At 36.8% G+C, this 18,538-nt stretch overlaps 4 protein-coding genes across 14 annotated transcripts in view; 2 read left to right on the top strand and 2 right to left on the bottom strand.

The window, feature by feature from the left end:
- The first annotated feature begins 190 nt into the window (after positions 1-190).
- Positions 191-2,080, top strand: LOC111328453 (TLC domain-containing protein 5). The gene is given in 3 exon segments (XM_022932887.2): positions 191-378; positions 1,111-1,798; positions 1,800-2,080. Coding segments are annotated over 3 exon segments (813 nt in total). The 5' UTR covers positions 191-274; the 3' UTR covers positions 1,821-2,080.
- A 600-nt stretch (positions 2,081-2,680) lies between these two features.
- On the top strand, positions 2,681-3,393 carry LOC111328432 (uncharacterized; the record flags this gene model as incomplete). Its single annotated transcript, XM_022932860.2, has 1 exon — positions 2,681-3,393. A coding segment is annotated over one exon (558 nt), but the record flags the coding sequence as incomplete, so codon positions are not given.
- A 1,348-nt stretch (positions 3,394-4,741) lies between these two features.
- LOC111328488 (radial spoke head 1 homolog) lies at positions 4,742-8,877 on the bottom strand. Its single transcript, XM_022932929.2, has 7 exons — positions 8,688-8,877; positions 8,341-8,454; positions 7,935-8,040; positions 6,466-6,599; positions 5,804-5,896; positions 5,545-5,613; positions 4,742-5,075 (listed from the first exon to the last, which is right to left on the bottom strand). The coding sequence occupies exons 1-7, from the start codon at positions 8,742-8,744 to the stop codon at positions 4,992-4,994; spliced, it is 657 nt and encodes a 218-aa protein (XP_022788664.2). The 5' UTR covers positions 8,745-8,877; the 3' UTR covers positions 4,742-4,991.
- Positions 8,878-12,619: 3,742 nt separating this feature from the next.
- The window catches only part of LOC111328423 (DNA polymerase alpha catalytic subunit), a 40,413-nt gene continuing 34,494 nt past the window's right edge, over positions 12,620-18,538 (bottom strand). For all 11 annotated transcript variants that reach the window (XM_088728468.1, XM_088728470.1, XM_088728472.1 and 8 more), the window contains 11 exons: positions 18,411-18,487; positions 18,220-18,275; positions 17,734-17,862; positions 17,506-17,581; positions 17,005-17,103; positions 16,507-16,610; positions 14,985-15,065; positions 14,235-14,351; positions 13,973-14,089; positions 13,682-13,778; positions 12,620-13,193 (listed from right to left, as the gene is read on the bottom strand). In XM_088728468.1, the coding sequence (XP_088584594.1) occupies positions 13,066-13,193; positions 13,682-13,778; positions 13,973-14,089; positions 14,235-14,351; positions 14,985-15,065; positions 16,507-16,610; positions 17,005-17,103; positions 17,506-17,581; positions 17,734-17,862; positions 18,220-18,275; positions 18,411-18,487 (1,081 nt within the window). In that variant the 3' untranslated portion in view covers positions 12,620-13,065. The remainder of the gene's footprint in view (positions 13,194-13,681; positions 13,779-13,972; positions 14,090-14,234; positions 14,352-14,984; positions 15,066-16,506; positions 16,611-17,004; positions 17,104-17,505; positions 17,582-17,733; positions 17,863-18,219; positions 18,276-18,410; positions 18,488-18,538) is intronic.

Here is an 18,538-nt window from a genome sequence, read left to right as displayed (position 1 = left end):
CTTTTCCCGGTTTCAATAGTACCTTACTATCTAAAACTATTTATTCGTCGATGGGTTTTACAAAATCCCTTTTGAAAAACTCTCTGTGCAAGGCCTAATACGTAACTAAAGAACATTTCGTGCCCTTGAGATTTTGGCGCGAACCGTTCATGATTTCGCTTCCGGTAAGACGAGTTCCTATCTGACACGTGACCAAACACTCTCCATCTCGGTATCGAAGTCGAATATGGGAGTGGAACCATAACAAGCTGAATAATGAAGAACTAATCTGTTTATGCCAGACAAAACCGATATCTTTCTCCTGTGGAGGTTGATATTTTTCTGTGGAAAGGCGGTCATCAATAGGGAGATATTTCTCCCACATATCGCGGTATTTGGGTGAGTGATACAAGCTTACAGATGCATGTTGTGGTCAGAATTTTGTAAAAGCTTAACGCATGGAATCTTAGAGAGCATAGCATGCTTTAAGATACGAGGCTCGAGTAACCGAGATCGAAAACGGAAAACCAAATATTGGTGTGCTTTTTAACCTTTTGTAAATTTGAGGCAAGTTTCGACGTGCAATCATGTAACCGTAACTGTTCGGCGTCGAAAGCGCTTTAATTTACGAGTTGTTTTAAAATTTACAGGGAAATGCTAGATCTCCTCAAGTCGCTCATTTGCATCGAAAATTAAACTTTCCTTTCGATCATGAAAATGATGCTTTTTTTCTCCTCCACGACTAGCTGCCAGGTGCATTGCGTGAGCCGTGTTGGGTTACAATTGTAATCACTGCGGATCGATATATTTGATTGGTGGCAAATTTGATCAATTTTGATGATTTTGTGCCATATACATAACCCTTACCTATAGCACGCGTTGCATCCAAGAGCTGTCGTGTGAGTTAAGAAAATTTGGCCATTTATTGGCTTTTTCAGGAGGATTTGTTCTGAAATGTTTTGGAGTCACAAGGCTCAACTTTGAATATTCAGTTTTCCCGGCGGCGAAACTAGTACAGAAATTGCCAACAAGTAGTGTAAGCCATCTCTGGCGTTGAAGAAGTATCTTGTATTTTTTATTTTTTATTTTAGATAAGGTCTTTTTTTTTTTGTTTATTCATCCTTTTTGTAGTCTTCGTCTTGGATCAAATGCCACCATGGGTTTCATTCCTCTTGCAATACCTCTGATGTCAATGTTTTTTATCTGGACCAGTTTATATTTCTACTTATGCATCATCAATCCTCATCGAAGCCATGAATGGAACTGCCGGCTTGTAACAGTGTGTCATGGAGCTTTAACATCGTTATTGTCATTCTGGAGTGCATTTATTACTGGTCCATGGCCCTTGGTTGCCATGGGTGATGCTAACACCCCATTTCATACATTTATTGCCACCTTTACTTTGAGTTACTTTCTGTTTGACTTTCTGTGGTGTTCTTACATGGGTACTGAAGGGTTTGTCATGCTTTTACATCATATTATCTCCACCTGCGGAATAGTTTTTGTGCTGTTTGATGGTTATTCTGGTCCTGAACTTGCCGCGACAATACTTGGAACGGAGATCTCAAATCCATTTTTGCAGATAAGATGGTTTATGCGAGAAACTGGACAATATCAAACATTGCTGGCAAAACTGAATGATGTTGTCTTCATGATGATGTTCATTTGTTGGCGCCTTGGACCAGGAACATTACTCTGCTATCGCACTCTGTCTTCTAAGAAACCAAAACTTTTTGTCAAGCTGGGAGGATTAGGAATGTATTTAATAAGCTGGGTTTGGGTTTTTTTTATTATTAGATTTGCCAAGAAAAGATTTTTTAAGTAAAGGTCACAAGAAATAGAACCTATTATTTTAAATGTGAAAATTGAGGCAATAGATAATGCTTTTTATTCAAGGCTCTTCAATTTTGTAACAATTCTATGTAGGACTAACACACCATTGAGTCAGGGAGGTTACTAAAGCCATAGGCAGCAGAGCAGGGGTCTCTTTAAACAAAAATTTGGAGGGACATAGCCCCTATCCCCACCACCATGTTTTAGTGCAAGAAGATATTATTAGCACAGCATAACAATTGGTAACATTTTCATTCTTGTGATCTTTTCACAAATCTTTATACTAGCATCGTGATTGGCAAAATATGTCGTAAGACTTCTTTTGAACAGCTTCCGCCTGTTTAGAGAAGCTTATCAACAGTAGAAATTCTCTTGGTGTCTAAGAAATTAGACACTAGAAAGAAAGAAAGAAAGTCTTAATCACTCTAAACAACAAACATGTCTAGTTACAATGATAAGGTTGAGATTGGACATCAGCATTATCAGGCGCCTCTGGCAGCCGCTTCAGCCCATGTAACGATCTCACCTTCCCTCCTATCCCACCCCAGGGGAGGACATCCACCACACAGTAATCTCGTGCATGGGAAATTAATGTCTCCTACCCCTAACCCTGCAGGAGATGGGGCCTACGGTTTATTCGTCCTTATCTGAGAAGACTAGAATATTTATCCATTTCTTGATATTATAGAAAGGTAGCAAATTCTCCTCACTTATTTTAAGACCATGAGTATTTGATTGTCTGTGGGAACCCAATCAAATGCTGGGCTGAAAGACATCACATTGTGCCAGAAGTAGTGAAAGTAGGTCACAAATCCATTATGGACACACTTGAAACTGTTAAGAGTACAAATTTATAAATATATAAAATAAACGTATAAATTTCCTATGTACATCTATCTTGGAGACTTTTTACTATAGGATAGTTATACCAATTGTTCTATATGGAATTGTAATTTGGGGGTCTGGACCCAAGCTTAAAGATCTAGAAATGATTCACATCAGGGCTGCCAGGCTGATTCATAAGATACCAAATAGTTTTGAGGATAATGATGTACTTTCTAAGGTTGGCTGGATGCCTTTAGAGTATTTTTATAAGCTACGTATCTTAACTATTACATATAATGCTTATTATAATTTAGGGTTGCGGGAAATTAATTGTTTGGTGACCAAGAACTCCAACAGCTATAACCTAAGGAAATCCCTGAATGTTGTACTTAATAGGCCCAAAACCGAACTGGGTCGTAGGTCCTTTGCTCATAGATCTGCAGTAGCATGGAATGCACTTCCCGATAATTTCAAAGATTCTCCAAATTTATCTATTTTTAAATATAACTTAAAACAATCCAAGCAAACTGTCATAAATATTAATTTTGAAAAGGGAGGTAATGTTATACAAAACATGAAACCAAATTTTCACTATTACTAAAATCTTATGGTTTACTTAATTTATTCAACTTATAAATTTTATCATATCTGTATTTTATATAATTATAGACTATTTAGTTTAGGCAGGTCCACATCAGCTGTAAAGTTGCACAAAATTTTAACCTGCGTTATCAAATAAAGTTATGTATGTATGTATGTAAAGAGATTTGCTTGTGCCAGCTGAGCTAAATTCCCTTTGCATTTGCTTCTGAAAACAGAGAGTTAAGTTCTACATTAAATGTTACTTGCTTCATAAATTATATTATCTCTGGTGCAAATAGCACAAAGAAATTGGAGTCTATCAGTATTTTTATGGAAGGGTTTTACTACCACTGTCAAATTTACTATACTGTACTATCAAACTTTCTTTACTCTGGCAAAAAAGTTCAAAATTTGCCATCTTCCTAAATCTTTTGATTAAATACTTATTTGAACTGCTTATAATTTTGTGCAGCACAAATAGCTTTCTTGCATAAGTTTGCTGTAAAAATTATTTCTGCTAGGATGGAGATCAGATTTCAGTTTTCTTTTTTTACAACGTGCTTTTTTTTCTGCACAATTCAAACTAATATTTTAAAATGTTTTTGCTATTTTTTTGATATCTGAATAGGTACAAATATCTTTTGCACAATGATTTCCATTTAGTATATTTTTAAGGTGTCTATATTTAATGACCTGACAAGTCAAGATTATCCCTGAATACAACCAATTGAGAGTTGAAACAAGGTAGAACACAGCCCTTTAGGGTTTATGTAGGTTTCAACAAATTGCAAGTTTGGACCTCCTATCACTTTTAGGAGTTCACCACCTGAAGTAAAACAAGTTGCCCCTACCTTTACCAGTTTGCCCTCAAAGTAGTGCATGGTTTTCTAGAGCTTTAGCCAACTTGGTGCACTCTGAATCCCAGCATTGTTGCCTACAATTGTGGTCTCTTTCTTCTCTCCTTTGTTATTCTTCTGTCATTGTAAAGTTTAGCAGTAAAAGTCTTGTTTAATTTAAGTTGAAATGGTAAATTGGCCACCGTTACAATTATAAAAGCTGATGTTTCGAGCGTTAGCCCTTCGTCAGAGCGAATAGAGAAATTGTGGGTTGTGTGTGCTTTTAAAGGCAGAAAATAGAGCTACGTGATTGGTGGGAACATGGCAACGAGAAAAACACGAATAAATAAGTGGATTGAAAAGCATTTGTTGATACCTGTGAGATTTAGACTGCCAGTTTGATAGATGAGCTTTTGTTCAAGAGTTTTACGGCTTTCCGTGCTACCTAAGTGTAAGGAAAGACCGCAGATTGCCATATGTTGCTTAGAATGATTAGGTAAATTTGATTGGATTTGTTTTGACAAACAAAAATTTTGTAAACTTAGAGGTATAGAATTTTGGTTCTTGCTTCTGGTTTCCTGTTGCTTCTGCTGTTTGTAAGGAGAATTTTTGCCCTTCCCCCTAACCTTTTCTGTCTCCTTTTCAAGGACAAGGCTTTCATTCTATGAAGTTAACTACATTCAAAATCATAGGACAAAGATCTTTTTAATTATTCTCCTCCTAATCTTTCACAAAAGACTACAAATTAAAACACAACTTTTTTTAAAACTTTCAACTTGGTTTAGTACCAACAAGCTTGCATGCAAAAATAAATATTATCAATAACATACTACAAATTAATTACTGAATGAAGGCCAGTTCCCTTAAAATATGCATATTACATGGAGTAGTTGAGTCTTAGGCCAGTTTTTTTTTTTTTTTCGTTTATTTATCTAATTAGGAACCAAGAGGACGAAGGTCTGGGTGACATCGCCAAACTGGATACTTTGTGGCATGAATGTCCTCATTAGCGTTTTCATTCTGAAACCAGACAAATTAAATGTTAGAGAAAGATGTTCTTTTTTATCTTGTCATGATTGTGGGAAAAAGAAACAAAATTCTGAGTCCTCGTGAGTAGTCAAGTAGTAGAGTTTTGGATTCTGCAGCCCCATGCTCTATCATTAAGCCACAAAGACTATAAATTAAACTTGGCAATCACAATGTCCTCATGAGACATGCATTTGGCATTCAGTTTCAGAGGCACTGAGTGTGAGCAGAACAAGGAAGATCCAGGTAAATTTTATACAAAAAAAATCAGAATTGAGCCTTAATCCCCACACTCATGGGGGCAGGACTTATGTGTTGTGTTCTTGAACAAGACTCTACTTTCACAGTCTCTCTCTCCATGCAGGAGAAGAAATGCATTTTGGTAAACATTTAACAGGATTTTCATAAAAAATGTGTAACTACTGAAGTACTGAAATACTATTAATCATATTGAGTTAATTACCTTGGGGAAGATGTACTCCCCATGTTGCTCCACACCAAAGTCAAAGACATATCGACCAGGTCCACAGGGCTACCAATAAAGAACAACAAGAATTTTTAAAACATCAGATCCATTTAAGAGTGAGGGTCAAATGTAAACTGAGATTTTTCTGGCCACTGCTTTCCCTCCTTCAGTACTTAGTTTGGAAAGAGGAGGGGGAGGTATGTTCAAGCTTTGAATTGATCAATGCATTATATGCCGTGTTACAAAATAAATTCACCATATTATTCACAAAAGATCCAAGGTAGACATGATTTGGAAGATTTGTAATGGCTGGTCCATGCAGCTTTCCATTTTCCCAGTGTCCATCATACTTAAAAAAAAAAAGAAAATAACACATTTTCACACTTTTTTTCCATAATAATTAAGATGTACTCAAAAGTGCCAATTATTGTCTCTAAAATACATTTTGGACATTTCTGTTTTATCATGGATTTCATCAATGTTTGTACAAAATTACAAGCCTTCAAAATTATCTTATTCATTCGTGTTTATTCATCAACATTAAGTTTCCCAGTAAATATTATGGTTATATAGACATCTTGCTACAAGGTGTGTCTACCAGAGTGAAGCTGCATCATTCCATTTATCTGGTTTATGATAACCTATTTTTACTTTATTCTGGACTTCTGAAATAACAGCCTTCATATTCAAACTGTTTAACCTGCAAACGGGCTCCTAAGTTTACCACACCCACCTCAGAGGAAAACTCAAGAAGCCCTTGATCATTAGACAATCTCTCTTTGTAAGTACCAAAGGAAATAAAAAAAGAACAGTATGGAGAAATTGCATACTGATACCAGGGTGTAAACGGTTCACTTCTTTGAGCCCCACCAATTCTTTGGTTACAAAATGGTCAACTTAATGTGTGTGATAACATACTTTGAGTTTGGTTGCAGCACAAGTATACACTCCTTTTCCTTCTTTACAGTTGTTTCTCCACTCTCCATCATAAACATCCCCGTTAGCATAGTTATAAACTCCTTGTCCATTGCGCTCATTCATTTCCCATTTTCCTGAATAAAATTTTATAACTTTAACCTTTTAATTCCCGCAAGCTGATTGAGGGTGGTAAAGGAGGTGTCAAGATCACATTTCATGGAAAATAAATTGGTCCTTTCACACAACTAATGGTCATTGTCAGTTACTGTCGAAACTACAACCAAAATCATGGTTTATAACAAATTAAATACTTCTTTCTCGAGTCGCGAAGAATTATTTCGAAAATCACAGTTCACGGCTACTAATGACATCATGACTCCTGAGAAAAAAAACAAGCCATTTCACATTTTATGGGGGAAAAAATCGACCATTCACAAATCGCGATTTTAGTACCCTTTACCATCCTCCTGATTGTTCATTCTCCCCTCTAGCTGCTGCACATTTCCTTGACTGTGAACTTGTTATGAGAATTTGGTGTCAGATCAAAATGACAACTTTTATCCATTGAAGTGTTCTCATTACCTGTTTGCTAGATTCTGTATGGATGTTGTAGGGAGAAGTTACAAGTTAATCACATCATTCTTACCATTTTCCTTCTTTCTGGAGTGATTATTAAGTAAATTCTCCTTGTAATTTTGACACTTATTTAACTTTTTAAGTCTGAGAGCGACCTACCTCTAATTTCTCGATACAGTATCACCCTTGAATCAAATATAAAGGTCGCGAGAATAAAGGAAATGATCAACAATTCAAAAGGCTCCTGATTGTCAAACAAATTCTCCTTGTCAACACCATAGAGAATGTAAAGGGACTGGTGTGGAGAGTGTGTATTCTATTGTGTTAGTGAGGAAAGAGATAAGTATACAAAGGTGATGAAAAAAAGGAATTTAAGTATCAACTAGTATATATTGTTTGATTCAATACCAAATTCTCATAGTTTAAATTAAAGGAAATGTATTGCAGGCAGTGAGAAGAAGTTGATTTTGGATATTGAGAGTAAAAAAAAACTTTTAAGGCCGGTTATTTTAAAGAAGTCTCAGCCAAACAGTGGTTTTTACACAAGCAGTGAAGGGCCTTACATAATTTTATTCTCTGTAAGAGGGGTTGTTTTCATCAAATAAATGTCCTTCCACTGTTAGCTTTCAGCCCTTGTGACACTGTTCACAAAATAAGTGTTCATATAAAAGATTCAGCTAGATTCAAAATAGTTTAGAATGTGGTTTTGTTGAACAACAGCTCAACTTTGTTTAGATGACCTAGTAGAATGAAACAAATAATAATTTATTTTTTTGTATCCAATACATTCTGAACATTAATGCTTTATAAAGAAACCATCTGTTTAGAATTTTTCAGTTTTCTTTTAAGATTGTGAATTGGGTTTATTTCAGTTGATTAAAAGGTAATCTTACCTTCGTATTTAGAGCCATCAGGATAATCAAACACACCGTAGCCATCCTTGAGGCCGTGATTATAATATCCTGAGTACTTCGCTCCATTTCGAAAAGTGTATACACCCTCAAAAAAAATCAACACACTTTGGAAACGTTTTCGAAGTATCTCTCCATCGTAAAAATAGTGTCAAACGCGTAAACTCAACAGCTGGAAAGGCTCTTTGTCTGAAATCTTTGCATGCACTTTAATAAAAAATATTACAAAATTAGGGCGACACATCCTGAGGAGTAAAATTGGAGTGAATTCGGTCCACTTTGTAATAATCTTTTTAAAAGATACAGGAGAATAATTATATTTAAATATCTCCTATCTCATATATAACAAGTAGGAAGTAGGCTTAATCGGCTTCTTCAAAAATCCTACCTCCCCATGCCTCTTTCCATGAGAATAAGTCCCTTCGTAAATATCACCATTAGGTAAAACAGCTTTCCCTTCGCCATGTCTCTCGCCCGACTCGTTTCTTTCGCCATCGTACTCCTGTAGTTTGTAAACGAACAATCCGGCACAACGAGAAAGCATGAAAATCACTGGAAGCTGATACCGTTGCTATCAAAGCGCTCTTTATTTTTCTATCGATAACAAAACTTAATTTACGCGGATTTATTTTACGGGAAGGCACATAATAGCTTTCAAAATGGGGCGGAGTACCGTTAAACTTCACTGTCTGATTAGCAAGTATCAAAGAAATCATGCGATAACTTACAGCTTACCCCTAAATCACCAGTCCATTCCAAATCGTCGGAATCAGAGCCAAACACATCCGACATTTTTTAAGTTACTGAATCTTTGGTTGAAAGCCCTGGCCTCTTCTACTACTTTGCGTGATACAAATATTATCACAATATGGCGAGTTTTTAAGGCATAACCCGTAAGATGATCACGCAAAAGGCTTTCCTCCGCCGAATGCACGAATATGACGTAACTACGTCCGTAAGTAAGCCACGACGGCAAACGAATGTCTTCGAGCTAGCGCGAATGAAACCAGCCATCCTTCCTTTATGACATAAATTTGGTCGTATATCTGAAACTCATCTTTTAAAGATTTCAAACGAATGTCTGATGAGGAACCGCAGGCTTTAGTAACTGCCAACAATACGTGTATCATTTTCCATCGTGTTTCATTAACTCAAATTGCCAAATTAATCACAACAAGTCACCTATGTAAAGTAGAATTTTATGGCGAAAAAGCTTGGATTATGTGTACGTAAGGCAGCTGTCGGTCTACATGTCGACCAAGTGTCGGTGTATACCCTCACCAGCCAGTAAACTTCCGCTGACAATAAATCCGAGTTGTTGTTAATGTATCAGCTAAGTCAGTTAGCCTTACTTATCGTGTATTGTACATGGTGCGCCTTATGTGGCAAAACTGATTAGTACACAAATTTACTTTTCGTCTGTGATATTGTTTAAAGCGGATTATCCTTTATTTTACTAATTATCCATTTTCAATTATTCAATCAGATGAAAATATAGTTCTATACCATAGGTTGTGGATGTTTCGTTGAGAAAAGTATATAATTAGATATGAGTCGTAATTGATTGACAATTAATTTCCCTTTTTCATTAAGTTCATGATACTCTTGGAATGAGTAACCTCTTAAGATCGCGCAACGTGTTGAAAGTTCATTTTTTAGAAGGAATCGTTCCGTGCTAAATTATTCCCTCACTGACCGGCGTTTCATATGATTTTGCCAACCGAATGCCTAATTGAACTGCCACCCCGTGTTTACGAGTGATTAGGAATAATCTGCTAGATATCGTCACAGAAGTAAGCGGTCGATGATATGCGATTAATCACTGTAGTTCGCTTATGTTGTAGTTTGCCCTGTAGTTTTCCCTATCTGATATTATGCAACGTTTTCCTTAATAGATCGAATAAAACCAGAAATCATTTATACGGTTTGCGTCATCCAGTGGATTAATAAGCCCCTTTTTCTCCCCGGATCAGTGGAATTCTGGTTACTCACTGTTTTAGATTTTAAAGTTATTTATTTCGCAACTTCTATTTCAACTCTTAACAAAGTTACCGGCTGCTATCAAAGATTTGTTTTTTCACGCCATTATTTTCTCAACTTCATTGGAAACTGATATGAGAAACCGAGGCAGGAAAATGAAATGGATAAATTTGTGTTGTTTGTGTCAAAAATTGAGATTAAAAGTGTTGAAGCTGGAACAAGTAATTTGTGGAGTTTCCCAGCTTTCTCTTGTCATTCCTTTTACCTGTGGAATTCACATCTGTTCTTTCATTTGTTTTAGTTCTTTTGTCCAATTAGTTTTTTAGTTTTGGCTCACAAGTTCCACCAATGTCATAAACATTGCATGAGCAAAAGCTTTGAAACATGTGTCCTCCCATCTGGCCAATATTTTGAATGAGTGGCTAGGTTGGAACGTATTAAAGGGAATGTGTCCTATTTATTTCATGTCATTGACATTTCAAGCTTTGTTACACATTGGTTTGCGACTTGGAGAAGAATTTCTGCTTTATTTTTGGAAGGGAAATCATTCCTACCAAGATAATAATAATAATAATAATAATAATAGTAATAATAATTTTTGCTTTTATTATTTTATATACTTCTTTATATACTATTTACATTGTCAATTGTTTACATAGTTAGTATTTGTGTATTTCTCATAAGGGCACCCTTAATTTGGAGCCTCGCTCTGTTGTGTGTCCCACACCCTTGTCCTCCGTTCTCTTCTGTGTCTTGTTCATATGTATATTTTAGTCCTTTTAGTATTGTAAGTATGGTGAAAGCGATTAAATAAATAAATAAATAATAATAATAATAATAATAATAAAGTTTTAACGTGGAGAAACACTTAGCTAGAAGCTAGTTTACAGGTTTTCCACGAAACAACTTAAACAAATAAAAACCCTTAAAACCCTTACAAGATATGGTAAGAGTTTTAAGAGGGGTGCTGTAAACCCCCGGTACTTTTTATTCAGTTTGCCATTAAGTCTAGGTGATGGTGAAGAAAGCTTTTTAAGGAGACTTAAGGCATATTTCTCAGGTAAATGTATTCTTTCTCCTGAAATTAGGAAGGCTACATCTCCCCCCCCCCCCCCTCTCCCATCACTCTTCCCCATTGCTTTCAAGTTGTCTCTAATCATAGGGGATAAAAATATTACAACAAGCTTTGTGTAAATCTGATCCAGAGTCAAATTATCGGCAGCTGTTTGTTCCCCTGGAAGAGGACCCCCTGGAGGACCTGAAAACGGTGATCGGAGTGCGGCGAGAGAATGGGTGTCTTTTTTATTGTTTTTTTTGTTTTCGCGATGAATATTTGAAGCTGTTCAGAGTTCTCATTTCCACTCCCTCCATCTGGCTGTTGTGGTTCTCGATGCGACTCCATTTGGTCTCGTGGTTGAAGTAGGACAACAGGATCTTGTGGACGCTCTTGGCACAACCTGACTTGGGTAGGACGGTGTTCACGCTCTCATAGCGGAAGTGGAATAAGTTCATGTTCTCTTCTTCCTTCTTGCCTTTGAGGTTCCTGAAGCGACTTGTCATCGGTGGGATTTAGATGGGCTTTTAGAAACTCTGAGTCTTGCATGAATCTCCTTTCTTTCCATGCTCGTAACAAAATGTAGACGGTTTCAATCAGAATGCTAGTGACCAAAATCAGATACTAGTGACCAAAATCAAGGATAGGCGGTCTAAGGACGCCTAAGACTGCACGAAGGTTCTGATATAGCACAATGTTTTTGCGTCTAACACTACAGGTTGTATAATGACGCTAAGAAGATTGGTATTCACTTTCTGAACAGAAAACCTGCCGCATTCCACATATTTACGAATATCATGTTCCACACGTGAGAGATTATTCAATAATATAACGACTTTCAACCAATTATTGAAATTGTAAAAATAATTAATTCCAACCAAGAATAATGATAACAATAGTAATAGCAATGATAATTTAAAGGGGATAGCTTAAACTCACCGTTTCTCTTTCCTGTAGACTCCAATAATGATGATTAAACTATGCTTCTAATTTTTCCTGTTAATCATTGTTTTCTTATTCCATTGCAGTTCTATTTTTTACTTTTGTTTCATACATCAACGCATTCCGCGTTTTATGATATTCCGTCATTCCGTGTTTAAGGATATTCCACCATTCCATCATCCATGTAATAGGGTCACCCTGTTAAACTCAAGGTCCTTTTTCGCTTCGCAAATCTGACGGCTCTTTTGGTCATTAGTCGCTTAATCAAATGGTAAAATGTTCTCTCTTTGAGTAATGAGAAAAAGCCCACAAAGTTTTCACGATGTGCAGATCACACTTTTTTAGATATTTCTGCCAGGAAAGTTTTGTCTGAAATTATTTTGATATGTTTATCAGCTTTTGTAGTTTCACGGAAAGAACTGAAAACTGAATAAAGTAGGTGAGAAGGAGTGAAGTTTTATTTCAACGTATCTGAGAAAAATAAGTGAAAACCTTTCTTGGAAGCTCGATTTGGTAAAACGTCAGTGATTCCCAGACTTCAAACTGAAACAGATTTTTCAATCATTCAGCGATCCGCGATTCGAGCGATATCGGGTTTCGCGTGCACTTTGACACGGAATTCCCTTGCCAGGTACAGTTTTCCCATACAGTTGGTACTTTTAAGGACAATCATATACCCGAATTCAAAGTATATCATTAAGGAACTACTACTTTTATTCAATCTTTCAAAGTGAAGTTACAGTATGGTAAAGCATTGATTAACTTCTCAGTATTTTTCACACTCGATCTCTAGTGTAAACTACGACAACACGGCAAGCATTTTATCATAACATTTAGGAATTGTACGTCAAAGACAATAAGTTGGCGAGGTTTTGAATGCAAAAGAATTCAACAAGGGAAAAATTTATTCAAACGATTGACCTAAAGAACAAAAATACACTACATATGTACAAAGAGATTGTGTCTTCTCGTAGATATGAATTAGTTGTGACCACGGCGACAAAACATATCACCCACTTATGATTGGAAAGCGCGAGAACACGCTGCGCGTTCTGTTTTCTCTCAACCAAAAATATAACACGACAAATTCGCAAGAAAAACCCAAACGACCTTAAGCTACTCGAAAGCTTCTCTAAGTTATTTATCTCCCACGAAGAAAGCACTGAACAGTTTGGAAAGGTTCACTTCAGAATAACCGTTGGCGTTCAGAACTTTGAAAACTGTTGAGTGAACAGCGGTGTAGAAAGTGCGCTTATCGGAGGGCACTGAAAGTAGAACAAAAGAAAGGTTTTAGTTCTTACAAAAAAACTTCTTTGAAATAAAACCTCACACATATTTCCATCATTGTAAACATATCAAAATTTCTATCGCTTTGCTAGTGCAACCAAATAAAAAAAAACGCGAAATTATTTGTTGAAACAAACGCGACAAGTCACGCTATGCAAAGGAAACGGGTAAAGCGCAAATGTATAGCTCAAGAAGAGCTTTGCTAGAGTCAATGTCTTACTTTGTTGTACAGTGAAACTGCAATAGTTTTGTTGATTTAACAGGGATAGGTTCTGCTAAGCCAAATGGTTTAAAAAAAACTTGGAAAATCACCATCTTCACCGTCGACAGACAGCATGAGGCGTCTTAAACCCGTAACCAGGCTTCTACGGCCAGAAATGAGTAGCAAGATCATAAGCGATATCCTTCGGATTCTTTTCAAGGCGAGTCACTCGATGAGTATCTTTTTTTTTTTTTTTTCACTTACGTTTCTTTACTTCTTCCTTGGAATTCTTGAGGGCGTGGTCGTAGTCAAACAGGCGGGAGTAATACAAGAGCTGTGTGTACAGCGCTGTGTCTGAATACTGAAGAGGATGTAAACAAAAAGGATAAGGTTGACTCTTTGACCACCAAGATCTGTTTGTCCAAGTTTGTCTGTTACTATGTAGAAGCCTTTTTTCAAAGTTAAAGTGCCATTCATGGCTTTCGATACATGAATTACGCTGTGATTAAGTAGAGGAAACTGTTTAATGAAAAACAAAAATGCTATTCCACTCACCGCTGGATGTAAATGAGCCCTGAAACAGGTCGTGCACATAGGGGCACCCCGCTGAAATGCCAAGTGCACTTGGCGAGTTGTGTAACCACACGACGGGTCATCGCATTTCTGCCAGCCCTGTGACATTGGGTATTTTAAAACTGCGTTAAAATAGCGAAAAAAGTTCAATAATTTCCTTTACCTTGAAATAATTGAGAATAGGAGAATATCTGTCTCGAGTACTCTTTTTCTTCAGATTGAATTTAAGAATCCACTTTCTTACCATGTAGTACTCCTTAATATGTTTGCGCATGGCAATTGTGAGTTGGTTTGAAACAGCGCCCGCACTATACTGTGTTTTACATGCGGGACAAGTGTCATTGAGGCCAAATGGGTCGGACTGTAAAACAAAAAGAATTGCATGACGTAAGTGAACAGAGAGGTCTCAAATCATTTTAGAACAAAACAAAATGGTTGTAACACGAGGCGCACCAAATGAGTGCCAGAGGTATGAAAACATCTTGAAATAGAGACGTAGAGAAAATATCGGCATCGCCTCGGACGACGAAAAAATATTAGTCCCCTGAAAAAATGTGATCCTCGGACCTTTAGATTTGCTCCAAGAAGCAAGAGATAGGATCGCTCTAACAGGCTTCAGTAGTAAAGCTCAAATTTCCATATCTCCAATGAAAAAAAAAAAAAAAAAAAAAGAGACTCCTAATTGTAAGCTTTGAGTAACTTCTAGTAAACAGTATAACCGAAGTATTATCGATTGTCCCATGATGAAGTCTCTGCCGATGTGGATCACGACGTTTCGACTTCATACTGCTAATCTTATTCGAGCTTCCACTGAATACGCGTCACCTCGCTCCGATGTGATTAAATGCTTTTCAACAACTGTAATTGATGCATATTGAAGACGTTTACTCAAAGCGGTGCCCTGTCTCACGACTCTTGTAGTAAGCAGTAGAGGTGAGAGTACTGGTTGCAGCTCCATAAATTGATCACAAGCGATCATCTGGTGTGTACTTACAGTATTTTTAAACAGTACTTCAAGAGTCGTTTCTCTACCACAGCCCGGACGCTTGCATTTCACAATAAACCGTTCACAGTCCTGCATAAAGAAATTAGAAAAGGTGAACACGATTTGGAGATTCAGGTGTATATAGGTACAAACCGTGCGTTAAGAAAGTTACCTAATGCATCTCTTGTGAAAATAAAAGGTGCATAAAGGAATTGTGCTTTGACAAGCGTGAACAAGCATATGATTATTAAGATTATGATTATCACTATTATTATCATCACTATTACTAGCATGTAATGTTGAAAAGGTTTAAATTGCAAATAGTATTTTAATTGAAATCGGAACTATTAGGTCGTTTATTTTTAACTTGTAAATAGTTATTTGCTTTGAGTGTTAATAAAGTTTGATTTTATAAAAAAAATAATGAAATAATAATAATAACAATAATAATAATAATAATTCGGTTCTCTAGGATCAGACTCTTATCAGACCCAAACTAACTTTGATAACAAAAACGACCTAAGTATAAAAATCGCGAAAGCAACTACTAGTTCGTATTAAACGAATTTCAAAAAACGTGCATCGAAATTACCCTTAAAAAAGTAAATTACATTAAAAAAATATATAAGGGAAATGACACTCTTACTCTAAAAAACTGTAAAGACAAATTTTAAAATGTCTAGCCTCTATTTGCCATAGCATTGTCAATTACAAAATCTGTATCGAATGTCTCAAACGTTCTTCTCTTCTTTCTTGTACCTCTTAAGCATAAGAGGGCGCATCGTAAGAGCGCAAAAGAGATTTTGGCTCAAGTCCAGGACATAGTGGTAGAGTATGTTTCACATTTCTTAATGGATATGAGTTCAGCTAAACGTTTATGGTAAATTTTGCTATATACAAAGGTTTTAGAGCGCTTCACAATAATAACAATAAAATTAAAACTTGATAGAACCTAAGATATAAAATAACGCTCAAATAGAAAAGTTTCCAGAGATGACTTAAAGGTACTGGAGTTATGCCAAAGGTAACGTGGATGACATCTGTGGTTATTATTCCCCTTTAAACAATTCAACCGTGTTTCAGACTTTCGGCTTCTCATTTCAAAACATCACACTTCGTTTATTCATTCTTGTACCTTTTCTCTCAGCGTCACTCTGTGTACGACATAAGAAACTCTGAGGGAAGGCTGGCTTTGTCCAAACCAAACACCAATTATTTGAAACGAAGCTTCTCTTACAGCGGGGCCATGTTATGGAATAAATTGCCCAAAAACTTAAAAAATGTTTCATCCATTAACCATTTTAGGCGAAATCTTAACGTAGTCGATATATAGGATCCCCACACGGCAATCATGTAAAGCAGTTGATTAATCTTAGTTTTTATTATGTAACTGATGATTTTCCGTGTTTAAGTAGAGATTTACATACATACATACATACATACATACATACATACATACATACATACATACATACATACATACATACATACATACATACATACATACATACATACATACATACATACATACCTTAAATCTCTCCTCATCTGTCATTAGGGCCTGGCCACCAAGCAAGGCGTCATTCTCGTCATCATGCAGCCCAGTGTTACCACGGTAACCGGACGGATCCAAACCTGCCAGGCATTAAAACATGTCATATGCACACTCTCCCAAGAGCAATCCCAAGCCAGTAGGAAAACAAGTGCTATTCACGATTCTTGAATCACTTCTATAATCTGCCTAAGAACTGCGCATAGTCGCGTGGAGCGCCCTTACTGTGAAGGGAAAGTTTCCACAGTAAATAGCTAAATAGCCGTGTGCCACATATTTCCGAACCTTTCAATCACAAATTAGAAAAAAGCGCTGAAATATCGAACATGACAATGGTACCGAGAGGAACGTCACGTTAATAGAGGCCTGGATCTAGCAAACCTAGTTCCCACACTTCCTCGAGAACCCTGAGAAAGACGGAGGGATATATTCCGTATCAATGATAACTATACTATTTTGAACCGATTACCGACTTACCGAGACACTGTGCGATGTGAGCGGCGTCCGTACCGTCGATAGGATCACACAAACGAGACACAACAGGGTGAACCTGATTTGCCAGATAATACTTAACGTCTGTAGTTTAAAGACGTTAAGGTAAAAGGCTTCATATCAAAATATAGAACTAAATAAATAAATAAATAAATAAATAAAATAAGCACATGAATAAGTCGCATTATGGTAGCGAGCGACATATGCTCAGTTGTAAACAACCCGCAAAAAAGAAGGTAAATTGAAAGCGGGTGACGGAAAAGATTGATGCAAATTGTCCCACATTCTAAGATGCCTTTCGGAATCGAGGCTACGAAGAACGACTGTTCTATTTCTTTCACCGTAATTTTCTTCGTCAGTGTCATGCTCTTCGCCTATGTTTCTGATGCTCTAGACTGAATATTTGGATAGCATGATAGAAAAGACCGACAAACATTTAACGAAAAAATTTTGCCACTTCTGCGATGTTTGCATTTCAAAGGATACCGATTTTCAGTGAATCAGACTTGCAGAATTCATCCGGATGGTAGGCCCGTTGAGTGGCAGCCAGCGATGAACCATCCTATGATCAAAACAAAATATGGTAAATAAAACAAATAAAAAGAACTCTCAAATACCTATGACTTACGACACTCAAAGGAAAAGCGCTCCAGTAACCACATCTTGGTAGGAGTCTGTTCTCAAAGAACGATTGGAAATAATTTATTTACTTACGTCACAAATGACGTAAGGTATGGTATCTCCAGCATTGACTTTCCTTCCCTTACTTAGCATCCGCAAGGCCACATTGACGTGTGCGAGCGACTTCTTGTCGGGGTAGTCATGAGGAGATTTAGTCAGTTGCTGTAAAAGAATTAAAATTGAAAGTTCAGGACACCATAAATGGATAGTACAAACATTTGTTTCTCAGTGATTGCCGACTTACCCGAAAACGACGAGAACTAGTTTCCTGCGACAGAGTACGACTGTAATTGGTCACGCATTTCCCGCCATTTCACCGTTTCTATTTTTGCGCGCTTGACGCGGATTCCATATTTTTCTGCACTTGCAATTAGCATTTTTCGCGCGCTTAAAATAGTTTACACATCAAGTTCCCAACAGCTCATTTCTCTTGTGATCACTCTAACTTCTTGCCCTTTAATATTTTAGTAACAGGTTCAAGTGTCAGTAGAAAAACTGTAAAACAAACAAATCTCAAACCTTGTTTATGATATACTTCTGAATGTCCACTTTGCCTTCGGCAACATTCTCTCCGACTGAAGAAAGGACAAAGGGAGAAAACCCTCAAGGCAATGGTTTTATGACAGTATTAAAATAAAATCAAAATTAATTACATTCTTCAACTGTGACTGAACTGAATTGAGTTTTCTTAACCAGTGGTCATATGGTACCTGATATAAGATAGTCGTGAATATTCTCCACAATCGTTTCACGGGGTTGCGATGACAAGATCTGAGCCAGAACGTAGCTGTAAGCAAAACACAGCGAAACGTTTCGTTATTGTTATCACTCTGTTATC

This window comes from Stylophora pistillata, chromosome 7 (assembly GCF_964205215.1).
Source record: "Stylophora pistillata chromosome 7, jaStyPist1.2, whole genome shotgun sequence".
NCBI lineage: Eukaryota > Metazoa > Cnidaria > Anthozoa > Scleractinia > Pocilloporidae > Stylophora > Stylophora pistillata.
Note: the sequence above shows the minus strand (reverse complement) of the source record. Positions and strands in the feature narration are given on the sequence as shown.